The 22,485-nt window shown below is 43.3% G+C and overlaps 1 protein-coding gene across 3 annotated transcripts in view; it reads right to left on the reverse strand.

The window, feature by feature from the left end:
- Positions 1–593: 593 nt before the first annotated feature.
- Positions 594–22,485, reverse strand: part of LOC111234078 (atrial natriuretic peptide receptor 1-like) — a 72,602-nt gene continuing 50,710 nt past the window's right edge. For all 3 annotated transcript variants that reach the window (XM_022761995.1, XM_022761993.1, XM_022761994.1), the window contains 17 exons: positions 12,398–12,492; positions 12,055–12,190; positions 11,883–11,967; positions 10,847–10,964; positions 10,561–10,635; positions 9,719–9,796; positions 9,323–9,427; positions 9,135–9,206; positions 8,843–9,005; positions 8,558–8,713; positions 3,728–3,896; positions 3,477–3,623; positions 3,255–3,378; positions 2,889–2,957; positions 2,283–2,457; positions 1,289–1,387; positions 594–989 (listed from right to left, as the gene is read on the reverse strand). In XM_022761995.1, the coding sequence (XP_022617716.1) occupies positions 844–989; positions 1,289–1,387; positions 2,283–2,457; positions 2,889–2,957; positions 3,255–3,378; positions 3,477–3,623; positions 3,728–3,896; positions 8,558–8,713; positions 8,843–9,005; positions 9,135–9,206; positions 9,323–9,427; positions 9,719–9,796; positions 10,561–10,635; positions 10,847–10,964; positions 11,883–11,967; positions 12,055–12,190; positions 12,398–12,492 (2,012 nt within the window). In that variant the 3' untranslated portion in view covers positions 594–843. The remainder of the gene's footprint in view (positions 990–1,288; positions 1,388–2,282; positions 2,458–2,888; positions 2,958–3,254; positions 3,379–3,476; positions 3,624–3,727; positions 3,897–8,557; positions 8,714–8,842; positions 9,006–9,134; positions 9,207–9,322; positions 9,428–9,718; positions 9,797–10,560; positions 10,636–10,846; positions 10,965–11,882; positions 11,968–12,054; positions 12,191–12,397; positions 12,493–22,485) is intronic.

Consider the following 22,485-nt stretch of genomic DNA (forward strand, 5'->3'; position numbering starts at 1 on the left):
AAAAATACAGTTTGAAAACACTAAAGATAAAGTTTAAATCTCACCTGTTTTTCCATTAAACAAGAGAAAATATTAAAAGGATGCGGATTACTTTTTTTTGGTAAATGTACATCTGGGTTAACTTCCCCACCTCCTGATGAAGAGCGTCAAACAGCTGCTTCTCTGAGCTTTCCTGTGGGACTGTCACTGTGGATGAGACAGACCCGGACCAGGTGAAGTAACACCTGACCCTGGACTGTTCAAGACACGTGTCACACGTCTGGAAAGCTGCACAGCTCAGAAGAAAGAAAAGTCAAACTGCCTCAGCTTGAACCTCAGAGTCGGGGAATTCAGATCAGCTGTGAAGCATGAACCAGCTGACCTTTAGATTTTCTCAGGAACACAGAACATAAAGAGTCTCTGCTCCTTCAGTTGCATGTTTCAGCCTTTTGTTTGTACAGTGTGATTCTGGTTCTGCAGGTTTCAGATCAGTTCGTCCCTCCTGTCCCTCCTGTCTCTGTCTGTAGTTTGGTCTCTCACACACTTTGTCCTGTAGAGTCTTTACAGTGTTTTCGTCCATGTGTGTTTTGGGAACGTAACGCTGCTTTCCTCCATGTTGTGGAATCTAAAACCAGCCAGGACTTTTTTTTGTTCAGAAATGAGAATCTTCTCGGAGGTGAAGAGTCGTCTGACGAAGAGGAGCCATTTCCTTCATTCATTTCCTCCATCCTCTCCTCTGTTCCCTTCTCTCTACTTCGTTTCCTTATCTGCCTCCTACTTCCCTGTTTCCTTTCGTCCTCCCTGTCCCTCCTTGTCCATTCATCCCCTCCTCTCCTCCGTCATCCTCTCGTCCGCCGTGTGTTGTCATTGGCTGCTGCTCTCTCCCAGTAGCCAATAGGTGGTCATCTTTCCTTTGCCTTTGACGTCGATCTCTCCTCTCAGTTCCAGCTGGAAGCAGTTGAACTCCAGCAGGACGTCGCGGGTCGTCGCCGACACATGGATCTTCAGCGCTGAGTTAACACACACACACACAAAATGTTTTTTAAAAAGCTAACAATAAAACAGTTATATAATATATAATAAAGTAACAATACCGCAATGTAAATACACTCACTGCATTCAAAAGTTTCAAAGTAAAAGCACTTATTAGCAAAATGTACTTAAAGCACCAAATCTAATATATAACATTTCAATCAACCAATCAATTAATCAATCAAAGGGACAATGTTCATAATGGGTGCTTTTACTTTGAAACCTTTTATTTATTTCATTGCAGTGTTGTTACTTTGGCTCTCATCAGGTGTCTGACCTTCTCCACTCGACTCCATACGAGACGACGTGTTGACGGTGTCACCAAACAGACAGTAACGTGGCATCTTCAGACCCACGACCCCTGCACACACCGGACCTACACACACACACACACACACACACACACACACACCCACACACAGGGTAATTAGTTAAATTCTTTAAATTTCATGTTTTAAATGAAGTGTTTGTCAACCTGAGTGAGTGAGCACAAAGCTTACTACAGAGTCTTGTACATTTTGTTTTCAATATTAAATTAACTCATAATGTAAATTCAAACATTATTAGTCTCTATGAATCAGCTGTTTTACAGTGTAGGTGGACGTCACTGTAGCACGTCTGCTCACGTAGCTTCACCAGTTTACAGGCAGGACTGAGCTAAATGTCACATGACAACAGACAAGATCCCGGAGCGAGGATTAAGACCGAGTCGATCAACAGAAAATCAAATGAAACCTCCGACAAAACAACAGGAAGTGTTTAAGTGTTGACATTTAGTAGTAATTTAGTCACCATGACTGAGACTCGTGGTGCTTTCGATGACCACTGTTCATCTGTGTGTGAACATTCTGATGTGGCATAAATAACACTTGCTGCCGTGCAGAGTGAGAGCCGCAGAGTTTCCTGATAATCGAAACTCTTTACATGACTGAGGTGACCAGATAGCTGAGTGGTTAAGGCGCTCGGGATCGCTGGTTCAATTCCCGGTGATTATGTCATTCCCCCACTCTCAGAAACACACTGAGCTCTAAGGTGAAGAACACTTTCATCACTAACTCTTCTTACCTCTAAAATCCAAACATCAAGCTCCAAAATATAAATTGATAAAAATAAGAAAGAAAAAGAAATGAAAACCAAGATTCCTCAAAGAAAAATGTCAAATATCCTCAAGTCGAGTTTAAAGAACAGAACATTACCACTAAGTCATGTCTTCATGAACCTGATGACACATGAATATTTATATTGATAACATGCGTCTGTGTCTCTCTCACCGCTGTGAATCCCGATCCTCAGCTTCAGCTGCTGCTCCGCTCGGTGGCGGATCTTGAAGGTGCGGACGGCGTCCAGCAGGGCGAGCGCCATGCGGGCGATCTCTCTGCCGTGCAGCTTCCCGTTCCTCACCGGCAGCCCCGACACCACCATGTAGGCGTCGCCGATGGTCTCCACCTGAGGGCGCCACAGGACCACGGACACCAGGTGAGAGAGAGAGAGAGACACTGATGAAAGTGGAACAAAGTCTGAACCACCTGAGAGGTTAAAGGTTTTTCACTTTTAGCTCAAAATATTTATTTTATATTATTTATCTTAAAAAAAATTTCTTTTTCTACCATTTGCTTCTTTCAGAAACTGATTTAGTGAATATCTTTATTTTGGAGGAGAGACGTTTGGTTTCAGAGACAATTACATTTTTTTTTTTTTTTAATGAGAAACTGCTTCCTTTCTTCCTGAAAAGCTTCAGAGGTGAAAAGTTAAAGAGCATTTGATCTGCAGTGAAACTTTGATCCCTGTCGATCAATAGAACTCATCAGAGCGAAGAGGCGACTCCTTCCTCTGGAAACTAATTAACGACCAACTGAATCTCTGTGTCGCTGTTTCACCTTGTAAACGTCAAAGTTGTCGATGATGGCGTCAAAACAAGTGTAGAGGTCGTTGAGCAGAGTCACCACCTGCACACACAGAGCAGGGTCAACAGGTGAGAACAGGTAAACACTGACTGATGTGTTTAAAGGAATAAAGACATTGTGGATGAAACGTGTCTCACTCTGTCGTCGGGCGATCGATCAGACCGACCCGATCGACCTGATCGATCCTTACAGATACTGTTTAATATATTAACATCTGATAGACAGCTGCCTGATGACATCACACGTCACCAGGTCAGACAGACTCAGACTCAGAGTGTTAAAGGATGCAGGGTCAGGGGCTGATGTAAAAACATGGCGTCCGTGTGAATGACCCTTCACCTCCATCGGCGTGCTCTCTGCGGAGATGGCCGTGAAACCAACGATGTCGCTGAAGTAGATGGTGACGGAGTCAAAGGCCTCCGCCTGAACCGTCTCCCCTCGCTTCAACTGCTCCGCCACCGAGCTGGGGGGGTGGGGGGTGGGGGGGTAAGAGAGAGGGTGTAAACAACACAGAATCTGGTACAGCAGTACGTGTAGTACTGCAGTACTGTGTGTACTGACTGTGGTAGTATCTGGTACAGCAGAGCCTCCGCCTTGCGTTTCTCCTCGTGATAAGCTTGTGTTCGTTCCTCCACCAGCTCCTCCAGGTTGTTGGCGTACTGCTCCATACGGGACAGAAGGTTGTCCAGGATGTTGGTCCTTGACTCCCTGAACACACACACACACACACACACACACACACACACACACACACACACACAGTTACAGGATGTTGTTTCTCTGACCTCTGACCTCTGCTCGGTGAGTCTTACTTGTTTTGTTTGCGCAGCAGCAATCTGATGTGGTTGAACTCCGGCCTCTCCGTCGGCTCCTCGGCCCAGCAGCGCTGCATCAGCTGACCCAGCTCCGGACTGTGACTCTGGGTGTCGATGGTCGGCCTCAGGCAGGGCCACTCGCCCAGAACCACCCGGTCCACGATCTCTGCAGAGGGAGGGGGAGGGAGATATGAACTCTTTCTATTCACTCTCAGTCTCTGCAGCTGTAATCCGGAGCTTTCAACCACATCTCACAGTCTTCTTCAGCAGATACTGATGTGACACTCGATAACAAGTGTTCTCAGTAGAAACAGATGTGTTTATCGCGGTGAGAGGAAACTCATCCAGACTGGACCGAGGAGGAGAAGATGTTAATGATCTGAGTCTGAAATCAGAGATAATGAGCTCCTTCCTTTTAATTCACACAGAAGTTTGTGCACAAAAAAAAGCCTTCAAGCCTTTAAATGCAATTAAAGAAAACACTGTATTTATTTATGGATGATTCCTCAGAAGCCCAGAGAGCTTCAAAATAAAAGCTTTTTATCAAAATCTAAAAAATAAAACTTTGTTTGCTTTGGTCGTTTACAAGTTCATTTTAAATCAGAGATGATCTGTTTGACTCTAAATAACTGTGATTGAGATCAATGCTGAGATACTTAGACACAGACCAGTGATGGAGGACGTTTCTACATGTGGAGTAACGCAGAGGTAAATGTCATTTCTCTGTCTTTGTGAATAACTGGATCTTTGGTCGTTCGAGAGTTAAATCTAAAGGTGGCTGCGGCTTCGCCATCAGGACGCCTCGGCGTCAGAGCGACGTGCTGGAGGAGACGAGGCAGAAAAAACATTTTTTATAAACTTCCTTTATGTGACGTCGTCTCCTTTTATTGCTTTCATGTGGCATCTACTCTCTAAATATCTTTATTAATTAACTGATTAAATGATTCATTCATTCATTAAAATTATATTGTATGTCTTCCCTCTTAACTTCACCTTATTTCTGTCCTGTTTTTGTTCAGCTTTCTGTTGACATATTGTTTTTAAAGGCGCTATCATATATATATATATATATATATATGTATTTATATTTCTGAGGAAATATTGAGAGAAAATATTCTGTTCCTCAGCTTGGCAGAGATCCTGAATGATTTTAATGATGATGTCATCGATAATAATAATAATAATAAAATGATAATAAAGTGTCTGAAATCTCATTGTTGACCCTAAACAAAGTCGGACAGACTTCGGACAGATGTTGAGATTTAATTTGAAGGATTTCTTTTCCACATTGGGTTAAAAATTCAGATCCTGTGACACTGAACGAACTCCAACTGCTGAGGAAGATGATGTGATATGATTGAAAGCTCCACATGGTCCATTTAATAGCTGTTGTGCTGATTTTGTGTTTCGTAACCTGCTGCTTCGAGTCGAGGATGAACTTTCAGTCTTGATATTAACGCTGAGTTTGAGGAGAAATCTTTTTTTTCCTTCTAAAATTCCTAGAAACACATTTCTCCTGCGGTTTGGAAGCTGAAACGTTTCCACGGCGATTGTTGTGTTTCTCAGCAACAGCAGTGATTTTAGTGTTCGCACCACGAGCCTGTTTTAAAGAGGTGAAGCTCTGACAGGCTGCAGGCGGACGGCTCTGAAGCTGCCGGTGGTTCGAGTCCTGGAAAGTGTTGGAGAGACGGAGACTGCTGAGTGACGGCGGCGGCGTCCAGCTGGCAGCTCAGCCAACGTCCCATCTTTCTGTTTTCACCCTCTCACTCACACAGCCTTCCTCCTCCTCCCCCTCCCCCTCCGTCATGGAGTAATTGCTGGTTTCAGTTGTGTCGTACTCCAGCTCTAATTCTCCTCATTCAGTCCTCGTCACGACTCAGACTAAATCGCTCCAGCTCCCTCCCTCCCTCCCTCCACTTTGTTTTCTGCCTCTCTACTTCTTCTTCAACAACTGAAAAGCAGCAGTTTCTAATCAGGTCAGGAAAAGAACAAACTCGTAGAGCATTTTTCATTTCACTCGTAAAAATGATCCATAAATTATAAATTTTAAATTTTAAATTTTCCAATTCACGCTGGAAAACAAACATTTCTCTGCTGCTCGTCTAACGTTCTGATCATTTGTCATTTGATTTGTTATTCACATCACTTCTCTGTTTCTTTAGTATAAAGACATTTTTATTTCACATTGTGACTTGACAAAAGTCCACGACCAAAACACTGAGTCTCTAATAAACTCAGGAATTAAATTTTCCTCCTCAGGTGTCGGCATCAGATCAAATTAGTTTGTTTGAACCATGAACTGTAAAATAAAGATGGACGTCGCCTCTGTGACGTCACCCACAGGTTTCTGAAGAGCAGTTTTGAAGCTCAGAGTGAGCTGCTCCACTGTCGCCATCTTGGCAGTGTCTGACTCCGCCCCTAACTCCGCAGCTAATCCAAAAATGGTCAAAGAGAAGGGGCCTGTGTGAAGCTGAGACTTGATTTATTTCAATCTGTTCAAACCAAGAACCAACCTCCAGGCCGAAACATGAAGCATCAACAGTGAAGAACCAGAAGTTGCAGTTCCTCTAATAACCACTAGAGTCTGGCTCCAACAGTGAGTCAATCTCCATTAGCCATGTTTCCACCGCAGGAACCAGGGTCTAAATTTTGTTACAGGGTGATTGATCAACCCCCAAAAAGGTACCTGTTCGGGGGGTAGTTCTTTCCAAAGGTTCAGGAACTTTGGGGGGTGTGGTCTGCCGTTCTGAACATTTCTAACTGGTCGATTATTTGCTGCATTTTATTTCACCCACGATGTTTAAGTCTGCAGCAAGCACCAAGCGAGCAAACACTTTTTCCACAGCGCCAAACACGTCCGGGAGAAGGTAAAAAACTGAAACAAGACTTCAAAAAAAAAAAAAGGACCACAACAACCGGAGTGGCGAGGGTCGCCACCCGTCACGTATAATACGGGATCGTCCTGTATTTGAAAATAAAATGCTGCGTCCTGTATTGAATATATACGGGACGCAATTTGTGCGGTATTTTCGTTCATGTTACGTCCTCAAAGTGAATAATGCGATGTCAAGTCATAACTTTGCATCATCTTCCCGGGACTTAAGGCTGCGGTGGAAACGCAGACAACAATGTGCCACAGGAAACTTTCAGTTCCTGAAGAAAAAAGAACTTTATGGTGGAAACGCGGCTTTAGAATCCTCATGTTCAAATATCCAACTTTACAGCAGAAATAAACATGTTTGGTCTCTAGAGCTAATTTCCTCCTTCATGTTCACCTGTTTATATAACTCACCTGTTCACATTTTATTAAGGACTAAAGTTATGGAGGATTGAAGGCGTGGCCTCTTTGAGTGACAGGTGGTTGAGTGTATGTTTGCCACAAACCGGCATGAACCAAAGTCCCAGCACCACAAACGCCCCTCCTCTTTGTCCTTTCTTTGGATTAGCTGGGGGTTAGGGGGCGGAGTCAGACACTGCCAAGATGGCGATGGTGGAGCAGCTCACTCTGAGCTTCAGAAACCTGTGGGTGACGTGACGGAGGCGACGTCCATCTTTATTTACAGTCTGTAGTTGAAATTGTCACTTTTAAGTTCATTCAGTTGAAGTTCAGTTGGTATAAACTCAGGAGATTCAGCTCTGATGAGGAGCAGAGCTGCTGCAGCACGTTACTGATCTGACCTGAGGTGACTTTGTTCTGACTCAAACTTTCACTGATTCTGTTTCTTCCTTCCCTCGTTCTTCGAGGTTCATACTTTGGAAATCTGTCATACAAGCCAAGCTCCAAACCAAACCTTCATTCCAGAGGACGTGGACTGACGTTACCTCGGGTCTCAACCTCAGTTTGAGGTCGTTTTACCCAAAAACTCCACTTTCCAGGACGAAGCGGTTTCTCACTCTGAGGTTTTGGCCGACCAAACCAATCCTTTCAGCTTTCTGTCTAATTTTTCAAATCTCCGGTTTATTCCTGGAGAGAAGGTTTTCTCTAGAACAAATCTGTTGTCAGCACGTGGCCACAAAAGTACCAACATGAAACCCCAAAAACACGGATCTCACTGGGCTATTTGCTCAGACTCATTTATTTCTGTCATGCAGCCTCAGCAGAGAACAGGCTGCCAGCTTACTGTAGACACATCATTTCCTGATTAGTATTAAATTGTTATTGTTATTGAATGTTACATTTATTCTGAAAATACACAGATGTGCAGACAGGAAGAGACAAATGAGCTCAAGGATGATGAGACCATGGAAAGTTTCTTCATTAGCAAATGATGCTGTAAATGCATCTCAGGTTGGAAGAGCTCATTAGTTATAAGATCAGATCTGAAACTTCGAGCAGCAGCTGCAAACTGAATTTCTTGTTGAAATCATCAACTTATTTTTATATAATACAGATATATGATGATGAAATAATCATGAACACCATGACTGAGTATTTCCTTGAACTGCAGTGAACCAATGAATGATTAAAAATAGATTCAGGCAGCCAGGGTTTCATACGTCACAAACCTAAGGAACCAATCCTGTCAACTTGTGGGGACCGGGGGACGGGGCTAAATAATCCTGAAACCATGTGAGTTAGCATTAGCACAACCGCTAAAACTGTGTCAGCCCCGGCCAGTTAAAAGCTAACCTTGCTATCAGTTCTGGAAAGATTCCAGTTGCGCTAACAGTTCTGAAAAGATGCTACGCTAACCGTTCTGACACAATTGCTAGTCTCTGATTCTGCTCTCATCTGAGTCTCAGCAGATCAGACCTGAAGGTTTTCAACGTTTCCAGACCTGTTTTGTTATGTCACGTGTGTGTGTGCACACGCTCTGCACTCTGTACCTTTAGGGCTGAGGGGGTCTCCCTCTAAGTAAAAGGCTCCTCGGCGCAGCGCCACCTCCTGGAGGATGATGCCGAAGCTGTAGACGTCTCCTTTCTGAGTTCCATGAGGAAGAGGAGCCTCCATCCTGAGTAGCTCTGGAGCCATCCACAGCCTCTCTGCAGGAGGGGGGGGTGGAGTCATGTCAGTGACACGTTTCTACAATTACATTACATTTGTTTATACATTATATAAATGTATATAATGTATTATAAATGTCTGAACCCATGTCTGAACCGGTGACTCACGGGCGTAGTAGGCGTGAGCGTCCTTCCCCGAGTCGCTCTTGGACCTAAAGCTGGACAAACCGTAGTCGGTGATCTTCAGGACAAAGCGGTTGTCGACGACACAGTTGGACGACTTCAGTTTACCGTGAGAGAAGATGACGCTGTTGTGGAGGAACACCATGCCCTGAGGAGAGAGAGAGCGAGAGAGAGAGAGCGAGAGCGAGAGAGAGGATCATCACTGTGACGACACCACTGGATAATAACAGTGAAGAAGAGAGTGAGAACAGACGTGGAGGATAAAACAGAAAAGTACCTTGACGATGTCGTTGATGAGAGAATATTTGAACATCCAGTCCAGAGTGATGCTGTCGTTCTCCAAGATGTCCTGAAGACACAAATACACACTAAATACACACTAAATACACACTAAATACACACAAGTGCAAACCTGACACACAGACAGACAGGTAGACAGACAGAGAGACAGACAGGTAGCTGTACCTGCAGACTTCCTCGGGGACAGTACTCTGTGATGATACAGATGTTGGGGGGGTCGATGGACGCTCCGATGAACCTGGTCAGATGTTCATTCTGAACGTCACGCATCTAAACAAACAAACAAACAAAACAAAAAACAACAACAACAACAACTAAAGGTTCATTAACAGTATGAGGTGTTGTCAGTGTCTCTGGCAGTTTTCATTACAGCCACAACGACAACAAAGAATTAAAACATTTCCTCACGTGTTTCTCTTGATTTATACTTTGACCTTTTATGATCAGAGACCAGCTCTGACCTTTAAACTCTATGTTTGCTGATGCTCTTATATTTTGGTTATTATTTAATAATGTGATAATTGTATTTCTGCTGTGGATTTAAAGATGAAACACACTCACATGCTTGAGCTCAAACAGGATGTTCCTGTTCAGCTCGATGCGTTTCCTGTTGATGTATTTGATGGCGATGATGTTTCCCTGCAGGAAAACAAAGAGAAGCTTCAACAACTCAAAAAACCCACAACCCAAACTGATCCAGACCATAATCCAGATCCTGATCCTGATCCTGATCCAGATCAGATCACCAAGCATCAGTCCAAAACCCAACCATGTTCCCTTCACTGTCACTGTCAATTGACAAACAAAACTCAGCAGATCATCATGTTTGAGAAGCTGGAACCAGTGGTGAGTAATTGATTTACAAGATAGTTGCTGGTTAATTGTTTCTGTCGATCGATCGATCGATCGATCAGTTAATTGACTAAATGTTAGATGAAGATCACACTGAGGTGCTTCGTCCTGCTGTGATGAAGTATATATTATTATAACTTCCACATTCCTCCTGCACTTTTAAGTTTCCATTAATCTACATTTTTTCTGTCTGTCACCACAGACGAGAACTCAGAGCTGAAAACTATTTTGTATTTTTTCTTTCTTCCTACAGCTAAAAAGCCGCTTCCTTAAGTTTTTCTAAATGCATCTTTAAGTGAAAAGTAAAGTGCAAAAACAAACTGTTTTGTGCCTTTTTCATATCTCAACATGTAAAGTGGTTTCCTTCCTGCTGCTGCAGCTTTTAGTCAGTGTGTTTGAAACCACTGATGGAGGATAAATCAGTGGAAGCAGGGCGAGAGCAGTGACACACGGAGGAGACAAAAGACAAGAAGATGTGTGTAATTACAGATGTGCTCCGTCACATTCAGTCTCAGTCTTTATCATCAGCACAGAGACGAAGACTCACTGACCTTGTAGTATCCGGTCTTTGCAAAAACCTGGATGTTTCCATCTCCAGTCATCAGGGAGCCGTAATTAGAGCCTCTCTGGAGACACACACAGGGTCAGTGTGTGTGTGTGTGTGTAAAAGAGTAATTTTAACACACTTGATTAGTAACACAAAGTCTTTCTCTTTATTACAGTGAACAAAAGACAAAATTACAGAATCAGAGAGTGATCAGTGAAGTGTGTGTGTGTGTGTGTGTGTGTGTGTGTGTGTGTGTGTGTGTGTGTGTGTGTGTGTGTGCGTGTGCTGACCAGTGACAGTGTGATCCTGCTGCCGCTCCGCAGCACTTTGTCCAGGTTACTCATCTGGATGTCATCCCAGGAAATCCTCCAGAGCTGAGCCACCAGTTCCTTCTCCAGTTTCATCCTCCTGCAGAGAGAGAGAGACGTTACAGACAAACTGTTCCTCAAACTGTGACATCACCCACAGGTTTCTGAAGCTCAGAGTGAGCTGCTCTACTGTCGCCATCTTGGCTGACTCTGCTCCCTAACTCCCAGCTAATCCAAAAATGGTCAAAGAGGAGGGGCCTGTGTGGAGATGAGACTTTGGTGCGTGGCGGTTTGTGGCAACCTGTCGCCCTCAATCCTCCATAACTTTAGTCCTTAATAAAATGTAAACAGGTGAGTTATATAAACAGGTGTCATGAAGGAGGAAATTAGCTCTAGAGACCAAAACAGTTTTTGTACCAGGCTGTAAACATGTTTATTTCTGCTGTAAAGTTGGACATTTTAACATGGGAGTCTATGGGGACTGACTCACTGTTGGAGCCAGACTCTAGTGGTTGTTAGAGGAACTGCAGCTTCTGGTTCTTCATGTTTCAGGCTGGAGGTTGATGCTTGATTAAAACACTTGGTTAATGTGATAAAAAGGTTGTTGTCACCAGGTCCTCCACTGGATCTCCAGCTATAAGAAGAAGCTAGCTCAGTATCCTCAGTGTGATTGTAAGTCCTGTATTCACCACTTGTGGCAGCAGGGGGCGCTGTTGTTGCTGCTCAGCAAAAGTTACACAGTGTTGCTTTTATGATTTCAGAGCAGTGACTTTCTAAATGTAAAGCAGCTGAATTCACACAGAGAAAGACACATTTCCGTGGTTTGCAGCCATCTGTGTAAATAATTAAATAACTGCTAAATAATATTAAAAATAATAAATAATAAGCAAATCATTGTGTCACATGTATACTGTATATATATTTGTCAGGAGGAGGAGGCAGAGTATTTCATTAATTACCCTCCCCCTGTGATATTCATTCAGTCAGAGTCATGTGGACTAACAGCAGCCGCTCTCACCTGTAGATGAAGACGGTGATGGTGAGCGTCATGGTGAAGATGAAGAAGACCACGATGGAGACCATCTGGTGGATGGTGATTGTTTCTGACAGAGAGGAGGAGAAACTGTTTTAATAACCTCCGATTAAACATGAACAAACCGACAGTGTGTGACTGCAGCTAATCCACTGACTGGCGAGGCAGACGGGGTTGTCGTTCTTGAAGCCGCAGACGGGGACGTCAGGAGGACAGACTCCGCCCAGCCAGTGCAGCGATGTCCCAGGTATGGCCGTCAGCTGCTCCTCGGAGCTGTTGTAAACCAAAACAATCTGGAAGAAAACAAGAGAAAACACAGACGTGAGATCGTCTACAGACCCCAGATCAGTGACACCGAGATCAAACTGATCAATATCAGATCAGAAACTATTTTAAACCTTTCAAGTCATTTTCTATTTTACATTTACAAGTTGCAAGATACTGAATACTGCTGTTACATGGAGCAATAACACGATGTGTGTGTGTGTGTGTGTGTTCACCTGGAAGGCGCTGCTGTTGGTGTCGATCATGTCCCACAGGGCGAAGTCTGTCTCTCTGTCTCCGTTCTCGTCCAGGTGAACCAGTCCCGTCACACCTGAGGACACCAACGAAGAAGAAGAGTTCACTCAGAAAATTCAAAGACCACGTTTGTTCTTTATTTCCTGCTCTCTGTTCATCTCTCGCTCTTTACATCCAGACACACACACGCACGCACGCACGCACGCACACACACACACACAGGAAGGGTCTAACTGATCTACAAACAGATGAAATAAATAAATAAAGATAAAATGAAAAGAGGCTGCACCTCTCTGATTTATGGCCTGAAAAAATTAAAATCAGTCATCAGAGGTTAATTACAGGCAATTAGAAATTAGCAGTTAGCGTGTGCGTGGCTATAAAGACCCTAGACCACTTGTCTCCATGGAAACGGAGCAAATAGGGATCAGGAGCGAGAGGTGGTGATCGGTCAGAGAGGTCACACACGAGGACAACAATCACAGCAGACACAAAGAGCAGGTCACACAGCACATATGGAAATAACACTGAATAAATATTCAATAATAAACAAGAGATCAATGAAAATAATGAACTTGAATCCACTCAGAGTGAACACTACGGTCTAAACAAGCTGAAAGTCACCCACAAGTAAACACAGGATGTGAACACATGAAGAAGCCCAGAGCTGGAGCTACGTTCAAGATGCTTCACATTCACACTAAAAATAACTGAAAAATAAATACATAAAAACACATTTGAACATTTATGTGAATGTATGAAGATATTTACATTAAAAATACTGGATTTATTGGACAAAAAACTTTTAAAAACATTCGTCTTTGTTTTTTGGAGATAAGAGGATTTCACAGGAGGACGGCAGCAATCAGAATGTCAATAAATGTTAAATTCACTGTGTATCATCCGAGAAAGGAAGACGGCCGGTTTAATTCTGAAAACAGTGTTGATGATGTCAGCAGGGGGGCGGGGTCAGAGTGTCAGATAATGAGGCGGATGCAGAGCGAGCAGCGGTCAGGATGAGCAGGTAACGCTGAAATGTCAGAGAGCTGAGAGCTTATTAAAGTCATAAATATATCTCACACACACACGCACGCACGCACGCGCGCACGCACGCCCACGCACGCACGCACGCACACACACACACACACACACACACACGCGCGCGACATTACATTGACTCTAACCTTAATCCAAACCTTAAAATATAATGATTTACTTTATGGGGATTTGCTTTTTGTCCCCATAATGTGATTTAGGTCCCCACAACATGAGTAATACCTGGACCACACACACACACACACACACACACAAAGACAAACACACCCTGATTCCTTGAAAGCCATGCATCACTTACCAGGAACATATAAATCTCACACACAGGTCAATGTTAACTGCATTCCGTTTCTGTGTGTGTGTGTGTGTGTGTGTGTGTGTGTGTGTGTGTGTGTGTGTGTGTGTGTGTGTGTGTGTGAAGGTCAGTATTTATGACAACAAAAAAAATAATAATTCATCTGACTCACTGACTTCTGCTTTGTTACACAGACAAAAAACAGGAACAAACTCTGACATTAAAGTGTCTGAGTCTGTTTGTACGGGGTCAGATTAGGGTCAAAAAGAGTTTGAGCTTGTAAAGTGATCACAGAAGTTTGTAGCTGTAAATCAAACTTTGTAAACCTGTAAACATAAATGTGAAATGGAAACACAAATTTCAGATCTTCTAAATGTGTCTTCACCTCAGTTCATGTCTGTTTGAGCCACTCACATCTTTCCACTGACCATAACAGAGAGTTAGAAACCTGCATCTTAAAGCTCCTCCAGTGTAAAGGTCTCTGTCCATGTGTAGTGTGATTATAGATCAGGTCTAGGTTCTATATTGATACTGTGAAAGTATCAAAGCCTCAGTCCACAGAGAAATGCACACATCCTGTATTCAGAAACTGAGCCTTAAAACCAGCCGTCAGGACTTCTGGAACTTTGTGATGTCACAACAAAGCAGTCACCAAGCCCCGCCCACCTGGACCCACCATCCAAACCTTGCAGGATTTGGTTTTTCTGAGTGTTTTTTTTACCTGAAATCTGCTATATTTTTATTGGATCACTTAGAAAACAGTCGGCCAATCAGAAGAGAGGCTCAGAGCCTCCTCTCTTCTGATTGGCTCACAGACCTGTTGTTACTAGAGCTGCAGAGAGAAGCCTGAGAGAGGAGATGTAAAACTACACTGAGAAGGTTTGAGGCATTTTTAGCATAAAAAATTACAAAGAATTTCATTATTTTTAAAATTACTTCTTCTTATTATTTAACTAATTAATCTAATTACTTCAGATCTAATGATTTAATCAATTTTTTTTCAAGTCATTTTTTTCAAGTCATATTGTTTCCCATGGAAATGCATTCAGTTGCTCTGTTTGTCTGAATTAAAACAGAGCAGAATGTTTCTTTGGAGAAAAGTTTTCTTAAAAAAAGACTGACTTCTGATCAGATCTGAGCTCCCTGGGTCCTGATTCTCTTTCCTGACGTCCACAGTTAACTGATCAGAGACAGAGCTCTTCTGTCTCTGGAGTGAAGCAGGGTCTGTTAACATGGCCGGATCTCGGCGGGGGAGATGGAACAACCTGAGAAGCGAAGAGAACGTAACGAGCCGTGACGAAAATTAGCTTTGGGCTGCGCTGCAGGAACAAACCACAGAGGAAGGATGATGGCTCTCTAATTGCAGATCATCAGGACTATAGAGAATGTGTGGAGGCTGCTTCAGGTGCAGGACTCAGTCATCTGATTAAACCTGAGTAGGAAAAGATTTGTAATTAGGAAACAGTTGCGCTGAGAGAGATTCCTCTGAACGCTGCAGCAGTCACTGTGACAACACACTTCCAACAACAAGTCCTCCAAATCAGTCCGACCGTGCACACGCATGTGTTTGTTTCCTGATCTGACGTATTACTTGTCAGCTGTTCCCAAATCACTGCTGTAAAAACAGTTACTCTAAGAGGAAAAGCACAGATGAAGAAACAGAAATAACATGACTAAACCTCGTATAAACAATCACATGAGTCATAAAAACATTAGATAATAAAGTTTTAAAATCCTCAAAGCTGATGAAAGACTCAGTTTGCAGCTGAACCTCCTGAAACCAGTTCTGTTGTTAAGGATCAGCGTGTGAAACAAACTTCGACTGATTCACATCAACAACATCAACAGGAACTTTATCAGAGGCTGTTTCTGCTGATGAGCACGTTAGGTTAGCACGTTAGCGCTAAACAAGAAGTACAGCTGAGGCTGATGGGATTTCATTTTGCAGGAAATATTATTATTATTGTTAGTATTAGACAAGTAGACATGTCAACCTGATGATGGAATAGATGAAAAGACAGAGGATCAGTAGGATTCATCCTGAGGGGAACATGAATGTCTGAACCAGATACACACACACACACACACACACACACACACACATATANAGCCAAAGTCAAAATCTATTTTTGTGTAAAATGGCCTCTGGTCTATATGCAAGACCCCTATACTTGGACTTTAGCTTGGAGACATATATATATATATATATATATACAGTATATATATTAGATTAAAAAATAAAAAACAGAGCAGGAATTTTATTTCTATTTCTTAAGAAAACTTTTCTCAGTTTTTCTGAATTAACGAGATCATTATCTGAGACTTTTAAGAAGATAATCTCATTAATCTTGATCTCTTTAATCATTTTCCGAGAATTTTGAGATAAAGACGGAGGATTTTTTTTAAATGAAAACTTTTCTCAGAATTCTGAGATAATTATCTCGTTTCTTCTTTTTTTTAAGCTCCACTTGAATCCTGAGAATATTATCATCTCTTCAGAATCGTGAGTGCATTATGCTTCTGTAAAACTCATGTTTATGTCTATAAAACTACATGCCAACTGATATTTCAGAGGTTTCAGAGACTCGGTGGCCAAACATCTGACCGTCCTCATCGCTAACATTATCACAACCACAACAGTGTGTTGTTTCCTCCTGCAGCACAGACTTTAATGACCAGCTGATGTTTAATGAACAGTTTCTCTTCACACAAGTATCTGTCACAATCTGTCACTGTTACGGCAACAAGTTCATCTCCTGTGGAAACGGCTACGTCAGCTCTCAGAGGCTGTGACGCTGACTACAGGGCGTCAGTAACGTCACGCCTCTTCCTCGCTCACCGCTGAAACACGATGATCACACAGCTCCTGTCACTCAAACAGAGGCCGCTTGCTTTTCCCACGAGGACGGAGTCGGTGCGTTAACGTCTCTGCTGCTGCTGCTGCACGACTGATCTGCTGTAACATTCCCAATCCATCAGAGACGCTGAGGAGAGGCCGTCCATTAGTTAATGGAGCGGAAACGTCAGGGAGAGGAATCTGTAATCTGATCTGCCTCTCGCTCCTATTCATACCGCCCCCCCTTGTCCTGTTTGTCATGGATATTATCTCTGATCAAATCTTATTACTCCCCTTCCCTGCCTCCCTTTCTCCCTCATTCACTCCTTTTCCTTCTCTTTCACACACTCTCCCTCCTCGTACATCGTTTTATTCGGACTGTGACCTCTCACCCTCTAAGAAGTATCAACATGCATGACGAGGGTTATAGATCAGACGGAGAGTCAGCAGAGACGGTAACGAAGCTCAATGATCCACGGACACGACGATGACGAGGACGAGGACGAGGACGAAGACGAGGACGAGGACAAACAGAAGATCAGTCTGATTTAGTTTCATTTCAGTGACGTGGAGTTTTAAATTAATTCTATTTTCAGCAATTAATCAATGAGCTTTAATGACCTCACAGCCAAACTGGTAGAATTTGTTACCTGTGTTTATCAGGTTTCATCATCACCATCATCATCATGACTCTCAGGTCAACCCCCCTGTTTCTGTGTGCTGGCCCCGGAGGACGTCATGTGTCTCACAAACCGCAAACCGGGTGGAGGTGACGCTCCTGGAGTCACGCCCCACCTGTCCTCCTCATTCAGCGTCGACATCTGCTCCGTTTCCATCAGCTTTCATCGTCTCCTTCATTTCTGCCTGAACGTCTGTGGAGTTCAAATTCACTGAACTTTGACCTTCGCGTTTAAAGATGGAGGACGAACAGCTGAGGAGCAACGACGAATCATCATCATATTTAAACCAACCAGATCTGACCAGACCAGACCAGACCAGACCAGACCAGAACAAACCAGACCAGACCAGACCAGACCAGACCAGACCAGACCAGACAAGAACAAACCAGACCAGACCAGACCAGACCAGACCAGAACAAACCAGACCAGACCAGACCAGACCAGACAAGACCAAACCAGACCAGATCAGACCAGACCAGACCAGACCAGATCAGACTAGACCAGAACAAACCAATCCAGACCAGACCAGACCAGACCAGATCAGACTAGACCAGAACAAACCAATCCAGACCAGACCAGACCAGAACAGACCAGAACAGACCAGAACAGACCAGACCAGTCCAGATCAGACCAGACCAGAACAAACCAATCCAGATCAGACCAGACCAGACCAGAACAGACCAGAACAGAAGAGACCAGACCAGTCCAGAACAGACCAGACCAGAACAAACCAAATCAGACCAGACCAGATCGGGTCCTGGTTGAATTCAAGAGGCGGTTTGGGTCCTGAAAGCTGTTGCCTGGTAACCAGGATCACCTCATCCCAGGTTGCTCTCGCCCACGGTTCATAAATCAAAGATTAGAAAAGGTTGACAAATCTCATTATTGTTTTTGTGCTCTTACATCTCACAGTGTCTGACTCAGGTTCATCACAACAACAGCTCAACATGTAGACACCTCCAGAGCTGCAGAGAGTGTGTGTGTGTGTGTGCGTGCGTGTGTGTGTGTGTGTGAAGGGGGCTAATCTATGGCAGCCAGCAGGAGACACAAAGTACAGTAAGTAAATGGCATCTGGCTTCCTCTCTGGTCCCTGCTGTCATCTCCGGCTCCAGGTGTGTGTGTGTGTGTGTGTGTGTGTGTGTGTGTGTGTGTGTGTGTGTGTGTGTGTGTGTGTGTGTGTCCAGCTCCAGGTGTCTGTTTCTGCCGAGGGACACAATTCTTTCATGTCTTTGAAGAGGGCGCTCGTCACAGTCGCCGCTGAGTCGGCTTGTGAAAATGTGTTTTCAGTGTGAGACTGAACACTGGCAGCAGACCTGGAATCACTGAGCCAAAACCCAACAACACAGAGATTTCCTTTTTAGGTTCTTGCAAGAATCTGGATCACATCGGGAGATTTTTTGATATGCCATTTTACAATGGGTGTCCAGTCCAGATTTCATCATATATGGAGTCATAGTTAGAAATACCTGGGGAACTACATGTCTGGATTCTGGGGTATTTTACACAGATGGGAAGAGACGACAGCCGCTCCCGAACAGTTTACACGTCACATGACCGAGACTGACAAGTCATAAAGAAAAGAAAACAAAAAAGTGCGTCTTATTTTCGTCTTTCTACAAAGCTGAAACAAGCTCGATCTATGTCTCTCATCTTTCCCTCCAGAAAGTTGCGATCGCAATAATTAACGGATTAATTAACGCATTTTTGTCCAATCAAAGCAACTTTTCCGCAAATTTGATCAAAAATCATCACAATTTCCCGCCAGTTGAATCAATTTGCACGAAAGCAGGGTTTAAAATGTTTTGTAGCGCGTGCGACATCGTGGTGGAAGCGCAGGAGTCGAGCTGCCGCAGCAATGAAATAAAATATCAGCAACTCAAATAATCCGGTTGATGTTTATCTACATTTTAAGAGCTGGAGGATCCGATCATCGCTGAGGAGTCTGTCTCTGATAAAATGAATAAACTACACTAAATATTTAAGGTGTATGGATTGATTTCCAATCGTCAATCACGCATCAAATAAAAACTCAAACAAGCTCTTTGTTATAAATTGATAAATTCATGAGGTTATTATAAAGATCAGCTCCACCTGTGATTAAACCAGAGCAGAGCTGCCATCAATTTCTTATGAATCATTATTATTATTGTTTTGAATGAAGATTGAATGAAGTTTTTACAATTTTATTTTGAAAACATCTGAAAACATCGCAACTTTTTAAAAAAGCTGCAGCAAAATCAGGTATTTTAGCTGCAACAATCCAAATAAAGCCTCTGACGTCCTGCAGGAACCGACTGATATAAGGTAGAAGAGTCATTATTGCAGTAAGTCTGAGCAGCTCGCCACTTTACAAAAGGTAAAACATTGTTTAATGAATGTCAGCACCAACATATTCAAGAAGAATCTCTTATTTCTTTAGAGTCAGACGATCACACTGATGAACGAGTGGATGCGATCAGGACTGAAGCTCCACACATCTCTGCTACGTTAGCCACTACTTGCATAAAACACGCTAATCTCCAACCAAACTGTCAGCGATCAGTTGCATTGTGGGTGATGCGGGTCATCATGAGTCTGATCTTACAAGAGTTTAATGATAAACCAGTGAAATACTCTTAATAACATCCTTCATTCTGTCTCTCACTTTTACTTACAGTCCAAAATCACAAGGCTTTAAACTCTTTGTCTCCGGCCGTGCTAACAGCCTGTGTTGAGGTGCTCTGAGCTAAATGCTAACATGAGCATGCTAACATGCTGATGTTGAGAAGGTAGAGGCTAATGTTTGCCATGTTAACCATCTTAGTTAGCATGCTAACATTCGCTAATTAGCAGAGCTGAGGATGATGATGAACCAAATTGTGGCAGTGACACAAACTCAAGACAATGATGATAAAAACATATTATAATAATTATAATTATTATGATTATTGTATAATTACTTATTGAATAGCCAACATTTTAACCTCACTTGATCTTTCAAGTCCCTAAAAATGTTCAGATGTCCCAATCATCTAATCAATAATCAATAATCTTAAAGAGGACGATCTGAAAGTAAAGGTTTCTGAGCAGTGGACGGTCGGGCCTGTGTTCATTTAGCCCACCGTTGCCACGGTTACCTGAGGTCTAATATAGTTGAGACTGACATGAGCTGTGATTTAAAGTGACAGAAGCACAGACGTGTCAGACAGACGTTCACTGGAATATTCTTCATGTGTCAACGATGGTTGGTGGTTAATTAGCGCGGCGAGATAAAAGGTTTGGAGACGTAACTTTGGGCTCTGGGAAATTGCGATGAACGTTTTTCACTATTTTCTGATCTGAGTTTAGAAACTTAATTCATCATCACAGCTGATGAAGAAAATAATCTTTAGTGTTTAAAACCGTGTCTCTGTTGTGATCAGCCCTCGCTCAGGCCGCCTCCCGTCAGGTGTTAAACAGACGTGGTGGGGCTGCACTGACGCTGTGTAAAGGCCACGCACTGATGGATGTCCGCAGAGAGAAAGAGCAGCAGGCAGACGGGCGGAGATAGAAGGCAGACAGAGGAGCGGAGGGCAGCGAGGTGGAGGAGAGAAAGGCGGGAGGAGACAAGAGGCTCTGGTTTCACACGATTAGATTTTCAGGCTATTTTCGGGGTCTCCTCCGCAGCCTTACAGGGGCTTCTGACAATGAGACGAGGAGGGAGCAGGGATCAGGTCTCTCTCAATAACAAGAGGAGACGGATGAGAGGAGACCGGCCGGTGTGATTGGATGACAGAAACGAGATGGAGAGAAGAAGAGAAGATGGAAAAACATGACATGAAGTGACAGGGAGGGAAAATGAAGGACTGAGCTGAGCTGCTCTCAGATCAGATTCAAGCTTCACCTTCATCCGTTCACATGGGAAGTAAAGTAGAAAACAAAGGAAACATTAAGACAGAATTTTAACTGTGCAACTTTCACAGATTCAAATGATTTAACTTCTACCAAAATAAGGGTTAGGGTTGTTAAAGGCCTTTGACTCGATATGATAACGACTTTAAAAGTAATGAACAAATATCGTGACCTCAGGTTGATCACAGGTGTCATGACTTACAGCCTCACACTGCTGAGTGGACACGTGCATTTACTGAAGTACTGCATTAATTAATCAAAACATAATCCAAATCTCAGTATGGTTCAGTGAATATCCAGATTGGAGGAGCTACAATTGTTTTGATGAAGACAAAATGTGTCACGTTGTTGTGCATCGTTAGCTCCATCAGCGCTAGAGACGCTCCGACCTACAGATCGTGTCCGGACATGAAGGAAACGTGTGTTTGGTACAAGACCAACGGAAATCACATCATCACAATCATCATTTTAAAATGTTTTTCAGAGAAAATGAAATGTAAAAATGACCATTCCTCAGGGAGAGGAGAAGAGAAAAGTAGCACCAGTTCCAAGGTATCAGACAGTCGATATAAGACAGGATTCCTACAATTAGTCGGGATTTGCTTCTGTAAAACCAAATTGGGAAAAATCCTGTTTTATACTTTTCTGATCAAGATTAAGCGGGAAGTTTCTGTAACACAGTGTGGGCTGTTAGCTCCTGCTCCAACCAGATGTCCTGGATTAATACAGAGCGGAGAGTTGGTAAATGTGGGTATTCAGCGAGCTGGCACGGCAGCTAGCAGCTAGCAGCGGGTGCTCCTGTTAGCACTAGAGCCTCCAAGTGAGATGTTCCGGTTGGTAAATGTGTGTTTTTAAAACATATTCAGCCGTTCATCACCGCAGCTAAAGCTAGTTAGCATGGCACTTCAGCCTGATTCAGCGCTGTTCTTTGGTCTGAAACTGTGAGATAACCACACCCCCTCATTTGAATATGCCAGATGGAAATAAATAAAAAGATGTGGGAAATAAATGTGGCATTAGGAAATTATTGACATTTTCAGCTCATGTCTGACACAGTGTGTTTCCCCGGAGCACCTACATAAGCAGCTCTGACCACTGACATCTACAGAGAAGAAAGATCGTTCTTGTGACTTATAAAATACAATAGCTGAGTTTTTAATGAGGACGTTCAGTTCATCCCGACTGAGCCGCAGGAGGAGGGTTCATCCTCTCAGGAGCAGGAGTGAGGGCGGATGTCTGGGGTAAGTGACGGAGAAGCCAACAGCCTCCATTTCCATTGGTGCTAAATTACAGGTCTAGTTGTTTCCCCACAACTTATTCAGTAATTCTGGAGCC

The sequence above is a fragment of the Seriola dumerili genome, unplaced genomic scaffold (assembly GCF_002260705.1).
Source record: "Seriola dumerili isolate Sdu_G_001 unplaced genomic scaffold, Sdu_1.0 BDQW01000435.1, whole genome shotgun sequence".
NCBI lineage: Eukaryota > Metazoa > Chordata > Actinopteri > Carangiformes > Carangidae > Seriola > Seriola dumerili.